The sequence below is a fragment of the Cynoglossus semilaevis genome, chromosome 3, assembly GCF_000523025.1.
Source record: "Cynoglossus semilaevis isolate Cse_v1.0 chromosome 3, Cse_v1.0, whole genome shotgun sequence".
NCBI lineage: Eukaryota > Metazoa > Chordata > Actinopteri > Pleuronectiformes > Cynoglossidae > Cynoglossus > Cynoglossus semilaevis.
This window is the reverse complement of record NC_024309.1, coordinates 15354236-15368658: the sequence shown is the minus strand read 5'-3', so window position 1 is coordinate 15368658 and position 14423 is coordinate 15354236. Positions and strand designations below refer to the sequence as shown.

General features: G+C 46.5%; 1 protein-coding gene across 5 annotated transcripts in view; it reads left to right on the top strand.

The window, feature by feature from the left end:
* The window catches only part of ptprn2 (protein tyrosine phosphatase receptor type N2), a 77000-nt gene that overhangs the window by 18018 nt on the left and 44559 nt on the right, over positions 1 to 14423 (top strand). For 4 of the 5 annotated variants that reach the window (XM_008308381.3, XM_008308380.3, XM_025054611.1 and 1 more), the window contains 6 exons: positions 1342 to 1777; positions 2600 to 2872; positions 2985 to 3025; positions 3385 to 3791; positions 6408 to 6494; positions 10087 to 10166. In XM_008308381.3, the coding sequence (XP_008306603.1) occupies positions 1342 to 1777; positions 2600 to 2872; positions 2985 to 3025; positions 3385 to 3791; positions 6408 to 6494; positions 10087 to 10166 (1324 nt within the window). The remainder of the gene's footprint in view (positions 1 to 1341; positions 1778 to 2599; positions 2873 to 2984; positions 3026 to 3384; positions 3792 to 6407; positions 6495 to 10086; positions 10167 to 14423) is intronic. The other variant, XM_017031515.2, reaches the window with a different exon arrangement.

The following is a 14423-nucleotide window of genomic DNA, read 5'->3' as shown; positions in this document are numbered from 1 at the left end:
TCCATCCATCCATCCATCCACCCCCCCTCCATCCCTTCCTCCATCCACCCCCTCTCATCCATCCATCCATCCATCCAAGTTCATTCATGTCTAAATGTCTGATTTTTTCCTACTCTGTTAAAGATGATATACTGTCCAGTAGCATCAAAAGGCCAAAGGTCAAGGCTGTAAATATCCCTCTGTACTCAGTAGTACACACTTCCTGTGGAAGGGCCTCTTCCTATTATGTAGAGTCAGAGTGGGTGTCGGTCTTTTCCTGGGGTCGCCCTCTCATCCCCGCTTTGCTTTTGTCTCTCTATCTCTGTCTCCCTCACTGCCCCCTGCTGGGCTGGGACCTTCTACACAAAGATCCTTCTTCACCTCTTTACATTATTCAGCCCTCATATTTAGGGCGTCAACCCCAGCATTGTTGTGTAATGGACGTCCTTCACAAACGCGCCGCGTCCTGCTGCTGTGTCAGTGCCGTCGTAATGCAAAGTTAAAGAGTTCACGACCTTTCCTTATTGATGAGATCAGACCCTTTGTTGCTCGGCGTGATGGAAAAAGGCAGCGATGGCTAGCATGAATGGCAGCGCACCCCGCCTTGCTGTGCTAGTGCCATTATGGGCTGCCTGTGTGCTGGGCTTGGAGAGACTGACATTTTCTCTCTATACATTAGAAGAACCACCAGGGGAGAGAGTGATGTCAGTGCTGTCAGTGCTGCAGCTACATGGATAATAATGTCACTCAGGTCTACAGTAGACTGAATGACCCCACCCCCCACCACTGCAGTAGAAGACGAGAGGTTGAATATTTACTACATAAAGAGCAGGGACCACAGTCGGGCCAGGGTCTCTGAGAGGACGTACCTCTTGTGGGTTTAGTGCTAGCATCAGCAGGCTAACATGTTCATAAACCAACCATGAGATGGACAGTGGTTAGTGCTGTGGCCTTTCAGTAAAAAGGTCCATGGTTCGATTCCAGGTGTTAACTTTGGTGTTGCACATTCTTTGTGTGTACAGTATGTGTTTTGCAGGTACTCTGTCTTACTCACTGAGTATTAAAGACTGAGCAGGTACTCAGATCATCTGCAGATACTTATTCTGATTAAAGTCCCTAAAATAGTAGAACATTCATATCCACCACTCCTAATTAACTATCTAATGAGACAAAGTCAGTCATCCAGTCTCATTAATGAGGCCAGTGGGGGGAGGGGGGGGGGGCGACTGGTGCCATCTATGATTTTTATTTTTGTAGTGTTTCCTGAGAAATTTAACAGAGAGTGAAGGAACAATGTAAATCCACGGTATATTCTATACATCCAGATCTATGTAAAAGAACCAACAGAGGTTTGTGTTGCAGAGTGAAGACGTCTGGTCCAGCTGGTCCAAACCCAAACATGGCTGGAAGGAGACCACCGTCTACAGTCTTCACAGAGGAGACGGCTCACCTCCTCTCACCAAAGTCTTCACCCAGGGTGGGGAGGGCCCACACCCCAAACTCACCTCATCCTACTCCAGCCAAGACCCCGTCAGAGGCAAGCTGCGGTCCAACCATCTGGAGAGGCTTCTGGGCGGAGCTCCAGGGATTCATCAGGAATCAGCAGGAGACCAGGCGTCCTGGCCCAGAGAGCAGCTCCAGTACCTGGGCTACTTTGGTCCTGGTCTGAGTGAACAAACGAAGCTGCCGTCCCAGGAGACCCTGAGCTCCAAAACCCAGAGGCCAAACCTCCACCAGCTTCTGTTGGAGGCTGGGCGCCACCCAGTGGCAGCCAAAGAACCTCTGAGTGTTGTGGATGGTGAGAACTGTTTGTTCTGTTGTTGTTGTTGTTGTTGTTGCTGCTGCTGTTGTTGTTGTTGTTGCTGTTGTTGTTGTTGTTGTTGTTGTTGTTGTTGCTGTTGTTGCTGTTGCTGCTGCTGTTGCTGTTGTCAGTTAATTAATCAGTGAAATTAATCAAATGAAACTTTGAAGTCTCTTGAACACAGAGGGCAGAATGACATCACTGTTTATCTGAACGTCCCATCATCAACTCCCAGCATGTGTCTGTGGGTTTTCAACCTCAGGTCAGCGGCCCCGGCTGGTGTCACAGCAGCCTGACTGAGGTCAGGACAGTCAGTCAGTCTCTGACTGACAGTGTGACTGACACAACAGTCAGATAGACTGTCCAGGACTGTAGACTGATTCATGTGGTTGAGGACCACTGGACTGAAGTCTACAGAGAACCAGGTTCCACAGGTTCTACCAGACCTGGTCCAGAAGAAGACATTTTCACTCTGACTGTTGGACATTTTTGATTTTTTTTTTGTTTTGTTTGCCAAATTAAATATTTTAGATTTATGTCTATTAGTCCAGATTAATTGTGATTAATTAGAAAAATGATGAAAATGAAATGAAAATGATTTTTTTTTCTGCTTGACAGTTTACACATTTATTTATTTATTTACTTGTTTTCAACACAGTCATTTGCTGTTGTTTGCTTGAAAATACAGATACTCTCAAATACTGCAATATTTGCTTTGACTATACAGTATTGGTTTTCTGATGAATAATTAACGGTGAAATATGTAATGTTTTCCTTCTCCCCATACTCCCTCTTCTCCTGCTCCTCCTTCTTGTCCAGAACGATTGATCCAGAAGGTGGCGAAGCAGCTGGATGGACACAGCATCAACCTGGAGACTCTGATGACCAACGACCTGGATCAGCTGGCTGAGGTCATCACTGGAGCTCTGCAGGAGGTGGACCAGGAGCGGCCGTTGGCTGGGGCCCAACCTGACTCCATGGCCACCATGAAGGGTGTGAACAGGGAGATGCTGTCCGCCATGACACTGGGTCAGAACCTGAACCAGAACCAGGGGTCCAGCCAAAAAGACTCAATTCAGATGGAACAGAAAGGTAGGAAGGAAAAACTGCTTCATATTTCTTTCTCAGATAGGGGGCGATAAGAAGCTGCAGTCTGTTTAATTCTCAGTGTTCAGTCCAGTCTGATCACATTGTTTGTTTGCAGGAAAACAAACAGATGGTGGAGACAAAGAGCCGCTGGACAAGGTATATTTCAACTTACTCTCTTCCTGCTGTGGGGTGGAGTAGGGCGGTGGGTGGGCACAGACCTCCACTTTATTCACTTTTGACTGGAGGTGGTGTCTAAGTTGTTTTAAGGAAAATGTCTTGATTGACCTTTAATTAGAACCGTTCTGCTTCATGTAATTACTTTAATATTATCTGAGAAAAACAGCAGGTTTGTTGGAGGAACAAAACACAGAGAGTGGATTGTTAATGGGTCTGAACATGCAGCACTCACACAGAGTTAAAAGCATCAAGTCATGGACATTTATGAAAAAGTGTTTAAGTTCATCTTTTATTTTCTGACAAATATAAAACCAAACGTTCCCGTCTGCTTTCTAAAGAATGCAGCTTTCTTTTCCAAACTCCTGGACTACCTCAACATGGACTCTCTTCATAACGACGGTGTCGGACCCCCGACTCCTCCTCAGGCCCAGGTGGGACTGGAGAGCATCCAGAGTCATACATCTCAGGGCCAAGCTCCCGTGCACCAAGGCCTGGAGGAGGAGGAGGTGAAGGAAGGAACCAGGCTCAGATTAACGGGGGGAGTAGAGCAGCCCCACACTGTGGTGGACTCTGAGGTGGACGGGTGGATGCAGCAGATCCACGACCAGAAGGGGCAGCAGCAGCAGCAGGAAGAACCAGAGAAGAAGAACGTGAAAGTGAAGACTCAGCTGGTCCATATAGGGGTGAAGGAGTTCTCCAGCAGGGGGCAGGACAGACACTTTGGCTACATCATCACTGGATCAGAGTGAGTAGTTAATAAAGATTAGCATTAATCTGTCCCTGTATTTATGGTTGTAGTCAACGAGTAATTAATGACGTCACGTTGACTTAGGAGGAGGAGGAGCTAACTGACATCATGTGTGAATTCTTCTCTAATATTTAGTTTTTACTCTACTGGATTTTCTGTGGTGTCTGTTGACGGCCAACTGTTGGCTGCTTTTGTTAATGATTTAACCCTAGTTAGCCTTGGTTCATTGGACTAACTTAGTTAATGACGACCACTCCACTGGTGTCCATGAGAGAATGTTCTGGAACCAGACACCTGGACAACCTCTTCTTTCTGCGTCTTTGACTTTTGTTTCAGTTAAACTTAGCTTTAACTTTTAGCAGTTTCTAATGATTTGATAAATATATTGCTTTATCTATTATTTGGGTTTAGTTATTCCTGAACTGACTTTTATTCACTTCCTTGCTTCTAAACAAAGTATTAAAAAAAAGGAAAAATTGTTTTGATGAAACAGCCGCAGTCATTAAAGGAGTGTTTGGCTGTTCTTTTTGGAGCTCTGTGTGTGTTTACGCAGCATTTATTGCGTATGCGTAAACACACATGTTCCCAGTTTGTCTGCTGGTGCTTTACTGTGGCTAACAGCCGTTAGCTCAGACGCTGTGCTCCGAGTTCAACAACATCGACGATTGTTGTGCTGAAGTCACCCCCCCCCCACCCCCAGGGGTTTATTGCTCCGTTGGACCTCTTTCAGGGCATTGACATTTTTTTAATACCGTGCATACGTGGGCTCTGTTCACTAAGTTAAGAACCACCTCTAACAGAATCCATTTGTGTCATCACCACCCACCAGTGCCAGGGAAGAATGGATACAGTGGTGGTGTGTGCTGCACCTGACTACAATAGGCAGGATGATAAATCCCTGGCTGTGTGTGGGTATTACTCTGCTGTATTACACCTTTAATGATAATACTTTGTCAGGAAGGTTGGCCAAGATCTGCCTTTCTCTCCCACTGTCGTTCTCTGCCCTCCTCACCCCCCCACTCAGCTCAGGCTCAGCCAAGATAAGTTCCTATCGACTATGTCTTCGCCCCTGGCTCTCGCTCAAATCCCTTTATGGCCTTATCAAGTTGGGTGTCAGCTGGTTGTCCTTCACCTGTTCCACAGACGCGGGCTCATAAAGCTGCGACTCCGTCAGCCGCACACACAGAGAGTGGGATTAGGATGAAAACTGAGTGTAAATGCAGCATTGATTTGCCGGGGCGACGGACACAGGTCACCTTCTGAGAGGAGACTCCTCACCTCCTCCTTCTATAGGCCGCTGCTCTCACTGTGTGATTGCACGGTTGTTATCCCCCGCTGCTCGCCATACTGCAGTGAAGGCGATGCGAACCTGCTTATCTGACAGCTCCTGACATTGTAGTAGTGGTGGTGGTGTTGGGGGGGAGGAGGCTCGGGGAATAGAAAGAAGAGTGGGATTGTGGAATGTTTGTGTGCGTAGGGGAGGAAGTCAGACGATAGAAGCGAAAGAGACAGGAAGAAATCCAAGGGGAAAAGCGTTAGCATCAACAACCAAGTCACTCGCGGCGCTCTCTCCTGTTGTTAGAATTACCACGAAGGGAAACAAACGTGTCTGGAATGGCTTTCAAAAAATCCCTCAAAAAGTTGGAAGAAATGAAGCAGGTCGTCTCTCAGTGGTGGGGTGTGTTGTTGTTGTGGTGCCAAAAATAAGGTCCATGAAAAACAGTGGCCATAATTTAACATGTGGTGTTTTACAGCCGTACGTTCTATTGTTCAGAGGACGATTGAACCACAGTCAGTCTGTGGTCTGGTTGAAGCTACCATCACACCAGTGTATTGGTGTTGGTCTTTGTACTATTGTGTACTATTATGTACTATTGTGTACTATTGTGTAGTTGTTGTTTTGTAGTCAAACAGGTTGGAGACCAAGGAAGTTCCAGGTGTTTCAAGGACAGTTTTGATTAAAGTCGTTGCTGCTAACTCACAGACTGTTATCTAGAAAGAAACACGTTTCCTGTTCAGTTTGGACTTCGTTCATAACCTCGTCTTAGCTGTTAGCAATACACTACAGTAGCTGTGTTGTGTGTGTGTGTGTGTGTCCTCGTTCTCTCCATCCTGAGCGTTGGCCCGTAGATTGCCTTTGTTTGGTCTATTTCCTTGACAATTTATTCTCTGAGTGAGTGAAAGAAGGAAGGAGAGAGAGGGAGGGACAGAGAGAGAGAGAGAGAGAGAGAGGTAGACAGTGGACTGAGCTGAGAGGAGGCACGTCTTTATCAGACCACCATTACACTTCACCTCCGTTCCATTTGCACCTTATTATTGTCATATCAGCGACTGAGAGTGTGTGTGTGTAGGCTGTCTCATCCTGCTTCATGTTGTGTGGAGGAGACGAGGACACGTCTCGTCCATGTGATGCAGCCATTACACCACAGACAGGTTCCATTTTCACCTAATTTTTTTCTCGTTCCAGGGAAAAAAGCTGGTGATTTACCGAGCCTGGGGGGGGGGGCAACAGCGCTGCATCTCTGTGTGTGTGTTTGTATCTGTGTACATGTGTGTACAGCTGCGCCCCCCCAGCTCTGACCCCCCCCATGCCTGTTTGTGTGTCCTTCACAGTTCCCTGACATCAGACCAGGGTTTGGACCTGATGGAGCGGCTCACACAGAAGCTGGACCTCCACGCCACCGACCTCACCCAGCTCTCGTATGTCCGACGACCTTCTTTTCTAAAGTCACAGGAAATAGAAACTTGATATCACATTAAACAGAAAGAATATTAACGTCACACAGTTTCAAACCCTCAGACAGGGGGCAGTAAAGATCTGTGGTTGCTGGAATGTTGTTTCCATGAAACACCAACATGTTGGACTGCAGGCAGGACAGTGTAAAGTGTGTATTAGAATGTGTGTGTGTGTGTCAGGTGTGTGTTTGTGTGTCCAGCTGCTGCTACAACCCATTCAACCCACGGTTTATTAGACACACACACACACACACACACACACTCAACAGAATAATTGGCCACAATATTGTCCTTTTCAAGGGTTCTGTCCTCGTCTTCTGACTTTTTGGAGCGGTCAACTTCTTACAGGACGAGAAATCAGGCCCTGATGACCTCCAGGAGGCGCACTGATCTCCCCATTGTATCCAGTTGTGACTTAAACAATGGGAACATTGTGTTAGTGATGCAGTGGCAGTGACCGTACCTGTACCCGTACCCGTATCTGTACCTGTAGGTCTACCTGTACTCGTACCTGTCCTCGTACCTGTACCTGTACCCGTACCTGTAGGTCTACCTGTCCCTGTACCTGTCCCTGTCGGTCTCCCTGTACCTGTCCCTGTAGGTCTACCTGTCCCTGTCCCTGTAGTTCTCCCTGTCCCCGTACCTGTCCCCGTACCTGTCCCCGTACCTGTCCCCGTACCTGTCCCCGTACCTGTCCCCGTACCTGTACCCGTACCCGTACCTGTACTGGATGTATGTGAAGTGTTGGGACGGTGGCGGTGGCGTGCAGCCGCAGCTGATAAATCTTCCACGTCGTAGTACGCCTCGTGTTGATGACAGAAAAATGTTCTCTTTGACGACTTGGTTTCTAGTCTTTCTCTCTCTTCTGACCAACTAATGAAACACATTCATGTAGAAAGGACAGAGATGGAGAAGTGGACGCCGCTCCATTGTGACTCTTGCTGTGCAGCCACAGCAGGTGAGGGTTTGAAAGCCTGGCTCTGAATATGAGGCAGCTCTGGGTCAGAGCGCCGCGCTCTTCATCAGGGCTGAGCTTCCTCTCTCTTACTTTCCCTCTGATGGGGCCTGATGGGGGCAGAGGAGGAGATAGTGAAATATGACGACAGGCAGACAGAATGGAATGACTTCAGAATGGGCCGTTGTGAAGAGATGATAATATCTGTCTGAGTTGGCTCTACAATGACCGGCACAATATTGCATTTTAGAAGAGATATGAAAGTGTGAGTCTGGAGGACGATGATGAGCTGAAGGGACGATGTGTGCTTCATTTAGATGACGTAAGTGTTTTACTTGTGAGGAACACTAGGGGGAGTCGGACACATACTCACAAGTCTGTCCTCACACACGGGCTGTTCAGACGAACAACCACCCACACACAGTCACATCCTCTGCCAATATCCTCTTATCCATTCACCACACACACACACACACACACACACTCATTACATCTCACCAGTAGAGCTGATATAAAGTCCAAGATCACACATTGGAAATCACAGTGTGAAGTCGTCCAGATAACGCGTCCGTCTTCATCTTCAGCCACAGCTTCCACCTCCAAATTTGAATTTGTTCTAGGAGTGTGTGTCTGAGGAGAAAGAAAAGGATCACGTCACTTCGATGTCGACACATCCACGTCTGAGGCAGAACACTGTACCTCAGGGAGACTGCTGTCAGCCGTGGCATTGGTGGAAATATTGACATTTACCGCCTGTGTTCAGACACCAACCACAGATATAGTTCTTTCACAGACATACGTGTGTCCTCTCTGAGTAATCATGTCCACAAATCCAGAGGTGTGTGGCCGCGTCCGGCCGTCTGTCTGTCTGTCTGTCTGTATGTCCGCCCATCCGTCCGTCTGTCTGTCCATCCGTCCGTCCATTTGTCCCTCTGAAGTGGACTGACTGGTGTTGACTGGGTCTGGGTCCCAGTGTTCTGTGACAAATATTACCCTCTATAATGCAGTACTGTACAGTAAAAGTACATGTACATTTTCCAGGCTGGGGTGACACGATCTGACTGTGTGAGCGCAGTCAGTGTGTCTTCATCTTTATGTTAGTGCTATTTGTGTCATATAGACATTGTTGTAATATATATGAAAAGCCAATTATGGAAGAAAATTGGGAGTGGCAGAAAAATACATGTTTTTTAATAAAAAAAAACCCAAAACAACAAAAACACTTGCAGGTGTGCCGTCGACAAATCAGATGGAAACAGATGGATACAACAACAACAACGACTTTCAAATGTTCACAGAATAAATGTTGACGGACAGTTTGCCAGAGGTACAGTTAGCAGAACTTTGTGGAACATCGAGGACAATGCCGCCCTCTATTGTTAAATAGAAAGTAAGTAGGTGATCTGGTGCAGGGTAGTGTGTCATTGGCAATATAGGTTGTCGCCATCTGCTGGAGAGAGTTATGCTCTAATCTCTTGGAAGAAAAATAATTTGAATAATAATTCAAATAAATGGTAGTAATACTACGGTTGTATTTGTTGAGTACTCTGTACCGGTCAGTACGTTTGTGTGGTAACATATGCACAGGCGGTGATAGAGGAAGTCAGACGGACGTTAACCTTCTTCTTCTTCTTCTTCTTCTTTACTCGTCTCATCAGAAAACCAGCTGTGATTCCATTTCTTTTCTTTCTTTACAAACTGTTACTTCACTCTGCACCGCTCTTTTTCTGACCCCTGCTGGCAGTTCTTAGCCAGTCTCCCGCCGTTGTTGCATTTTATTTCAGAACTTCAACATTGATCCTGCTCCAGGGAGAGCGCAGTGTCACTGACGTCTGTCCTGATGAAAAAACAATCATATATTAATGAGCACAGCTGTGAAAATAACAAAGAAATCTGTAAGAAATCAGTCAATACACTGTGATGTCATAAAAAAAACTGCTGAAGAATCAATATAGATTTGGACATTAATTAAATAACTACAAATCTGCCTTAAAAGTAACAAAGGTCACAGTGACCCTAAAACACTGCAGTCAAGGTTTCAAAAGAAGACTGAATGTATTGAAACGATTGCAGAGATCAAAGCTCGACCAACGTTTCCAAACCTAGAATAAAAGCTGAAATGTCAAACTCAAGCTAAATATATTTCAATTATTTTACATAAGAATGGTTGTTGTTTGTTTGTTTGTTTTAACCTCGAGAGCAGTCCAAGTCAGCTGTGATTGGCTCCACCCACCTGCGGGTAGGTGTTAGGGTCGATGGAAGATAAACGGATGGATCAAAGGAAGGACATCACATACATCTAAATCGTGATCTTGGTGTTTTTATCTCTGCTCTGGGCCACGTACTGATGGGCGCCCCCTGTGTTACAGTGGGGAGGTGACAGGGTCAACCTCATGTAGCTCATTTCTCATATGAATGTGTGAGAATGTTTGGACTCGGTTCCCGGTTCTTTTGAGTTAAAACCTTCTGGGTCAGAGTAGGGTTCTGGTTTCAGAGCCACATTGTACGTGTGTGTCTGTGTGTGTGTTACTGCTGAAACATCACGGTTGTATGACGTCTCCACCCTTTAATTGAACCACGTTTTTGTTTCCTCTGTCTCAGTGTCCTCGGTCCGGCTTTGACCTTCAGAGTTGGACCCAACGCCAACAACTTGACCACAGCCGACCTGGTCCGGGTCGCAGGTAAGAAACACTTTGTCTTTTGTGACTGTGTCAGCGTCTGTGTCTCAGCCAATGAGAACACAGATCAGTCTGTCTACATGGTGTAGATGAGCCGCTCTGCCTCCACACCACTGCCCCCCACTGGTGTGGATGTGACTTTAACAAACACACACCACGTTCCCAACGTTCCCAATTTGATGGTTGTAGGAGAAATGGGCTCCACCTCCTCTGGTCTAGAACATGTTCTCCCAACGTTTGTCGGTGTAAATCCAGAGTCGGGTGAAAATACTGACACATGTTAGAAGAAGAAAAGCTAAAAGCTTTAAATATTATTTAGTAGAAATTCAACAAAATGTAGGCCTGACGTAATGACAGATGTCAAAGCAGAATTATAATTATATAATAATTACAGATAGCTCCAGACTTGGCAGAGTTTGGAAATGCTGAGGCTGCTAGTTTCTAAGAATATGTGTGTGTGTGTGTGTGTGTGTGTGCAGAAGGATTGGAGGTTTGACTACATCATAAATTTCCTTCCTTCATCTTCATCGTCCTTATTTTTTTCACCTCCTCCTCTTCCTCCTTTTCTCTTGCGCTCCTGACTTTGATGAGGCGGCGTGCGGCGAGAGCTAATGACGGCCGTGAGCCGGGCTGAAATGTCAGACCAAATGTTAAGTCAACACCATCATGGGCTTGACCCACGTTGATGAATTATGAATACAGCCCACCTGAGTAATGAGTGGGGGGCAGTGGGGTTGGGGGGGGGGTACTCACTGAACTGGATCAGATCTGGTTGTTTGGGAAATGTTTTAAATGTTGGTGTTTGGAGACAGTGGGTTGGTTAACTCCTCTGCCCCCCCTCCTCCCCCCCACCCCCCTCTGTGCCATCATGCTGCTCCTCGTTATTTTCACCACAGTGTGGAAGGAGGAGGGGGTTCCCTTTCACCTCCTCCTATTCAAAACAACAGGAACCAAATTCTTTTTTTTTTTTAAGTTTTAAATTAAGTGACATGACAATGGCCTGGTGGTTCTTAGAGCAGTTAACAGGTGATGGAGTTAAAGTGGAGTCTGAAGATCACAATGACAACCACGTGCAGTGGCCATGACCTTTGACCTGGGTGTGTCTGTTAATGAACTCCAAAATCCTGCTGGATCCACACACAGACAGAGACAGAGACAGAACAAGATAAATCCACAGAGTAGTTGACAAAAGTAAGAACAGAAAGAGAGAGAAGCAGGTGTTAGGGTTAGAGTTAAGACAGGAAGTAGAACCCAGTGGAGGTGGATCTGAAAATCATGTCCATGTACAGACGCTCTGGATCACTGTCACAGAGACTAGTCTTATATACATATACAGTGTATATCTAAGGTCCACTTATCAACAATGAGTTTAAAATGATTGGATGCACACCGACCAATGAGCTGTGACCTGGACCTGGGTTCACGTAGACATGGTTTGAATGTGCGGTGTTTGAACGTTGAGAATCCAGGGTGACCTTGAGCGTACAGTGTGCTGTGTGAGGGAGGTCAGCGTGGCCGGGCCACACTCCACTATCTGCCCGGCTATCTGCCCATCACTTCCATTTGATGTGTTCAATGCCCCATTGAAAAGAGCAGACAAAGAGAGTGGTCTGAAAGGCAGGGACAGTATAGAGAGATTTGATAACTCCTTGAAAGCATCTTTTGGGCAGCAGGTTCTTAGCGGCTGTGCGCTGAAAGGCCTGCTGGGAGGTCTGACTGTATTAGTGGAGGTAGAGGCTCTTGTGTTCTGCTCAACTGGAAAACGGCAGGACAAAGAGCCGCGCTGCCTAATCCCTGCTCTGCCGCGAAACAAAAGACGAAGCTGCTGCTGCTTTATCAAAACTACAAGGCCGTGTGTATGTGTGTGTGTATGTGTGTATGTGGGTTCTCTTTATACTACTCTCTCCTTTGCTGCTGCTGCTGCTGCTGCTACTGCTGCTGCTGCTGCTTCACACTGTGCCAAAAATGATTTATTTAATATTTGATTATTTGAAGTGGCAGCCAAGCTGTTGGAGCCAGAACTGGAGGAGAATTCAACTGAACCACAGAACAGCGTTAGAGGAATTATTTCAGATTATTAGCGGTTCTTAAGGTCAGAATTAGGAGTGACTGTAATCCAGGTTTAATCCCAGGAGATTGACTTCAATCTCTAAACTCTCTTTTAAGTTTTTTTTAGAATTTGTAGAAGGAATATTTCTGACTTTTGGTTTCTTGAAATTTTAGCTTTTTTTACATAAATAAAAAACACTCTGAGATACTGACGATAAAGATTATTCTCAGAATTTTTCATGGAATTCTAGGAATTAAATCAAAATCGTAAAATCCGTAAAAAATATTTCAATTAGACACAGGAACGTCTTCGGCATAAAAAGGTCAAATCCTAAAATAATTCTGCCAGCTTCTGAATTTTGAGATAAAAGACGTTCCTGTGTCAAAGTGAAATATCCACCTGTGCGTCAGTGGAGGTAGAGCTGCTCCACAGGAGGCTGGACTCTGCGTAGGAGGAGTGTTTTTCTATAATTACGTCCTGTCATCGTGTTCAGTTGATGGTACAGACGCCGTTTCCACGGATGGTGCCCCCTCCCCCCCAGGACTATACAGTAACTGCACTCTCTCATCCTGTGAATGTCTGTCAGTGGTCACCTGCGTCCCTGATGTCAGCTGCGTCCCTAATGTTTGGCCACATGGCCGCTGGCTGCCAACTGTGGTCAAGGGAGTGCAGGTCAAACACCGGGGTGTGATAGTGAATATATTACGGTGTGTGCGTGTTAGGAGGTGCTGTTGGGTGGTGGGTGGGAGCAGGGTGAAGACACTTCTATTGTCTGGGCTGTCATGGCTGGGCGACCCTGGAGCCCCTCAGAGGCCCCAAAGGCCCCAGAGGCCAGGCCGCAGCAATGAGTCGGCGGCCCCCAGGCCGTGAGAACCCCGGTCCTGGTCAATGAGTTCTGGGAGTAACGGGCTGGACCATCTGGAGCAGAGACCCAGAGACATGTCCACGTAGACATTGTGTGTCCAGATGTTTTCACCTTTGCCCTGTTGAGCGCCCCCCCCCCCCCTCCCCCCCAATCTCCCCTCTCTGTAGCAAACATGAAATGTCACCCACATGTAGGTGAGAATCCACAGAAGCTCGGGGGAGTCCAGGAGACGACGCTGCTGAAATTGGTGAGAAATTTCACAAGTGTTTCAAAAGGAAAGACAACAAGTACAGTCACACACACCCTAGCTGTTTGTCTGCAGCTCCAGTCCACAGTGGACGTCCACTGACTGTGGACGTGCTGACAGTGACATCAGCACCTTCCACCCTCACAGTTAAACCCCCTCCCCCACAAACCCCCCTCCTTCAGAAAGACAATGAATCTCTGTGGCTGATCCTCCAGCCTGCAGGGGGCTCACGTCCCTGGACTGTGAACAAAGAGCAAATGGAAAATTAGTATTTTACATATGTGTATTTTACATATGTGTATTTTACATATGTGTATTTTGTATTTGTACTTTCATTAAAGATTTGTTTTTGTGAAAAATATTTCCAAAATACCACCTTAATATATTTTGACAGTTGTCAAAAGAAAAGCCACCTGTAAAAGGAATGGCAAATACACACACATACACTGACACACACACACCCACACACACACCTGCTGAAAACTGAGGCAAAGAAACAGTTCCAGTTAAAGTTCAGAGCAGCAGCCGCTGCATTTGTCATTATTTATAGACCTCTCACTGATCATAGAGTGTGTATGTATGTGTGTGTGTGTGTGTGTGTCTTATCTGATCGAGATAATGGAACACAGACTGGAAGGGAATTAATACTGAGAGAAAGTAAGAAGAGCAGCTCTAGACGACTGAGAGCTGCAGTTTGAAACTGGATAACACACACACACACACACACACACCCGGGGGCGGTGGAGAAGAGTCTGAGGAAGACTTTGATCACTGAACTGAGCAGATTCAAGCACTCAACCAGAGAGAGCAGTCAGTGATGACAGGGGTGGAGAGAGGGGAGACAGAGGGGAGACAGAGGGGAGATGTGGGAAAGAAGGATGGGTTAGGGTGGAAGGCTTTTGGGGGAAGTCAGGGATGGGGTCTTGTTTTTTGACCTCTGACCTCATTAATACAGATGTTTAGGTGTGAAAACACAAACCTCTCCTGAACTCTTTTACTGAGACGGGGCAGGGGGAGGACGGGGGAGGAAAGAAGAGGAAAGGGGAGGGCGGAGCCATTACTAGTCCTTATCTGCGGTGGTCTTGATGACCGTACAGT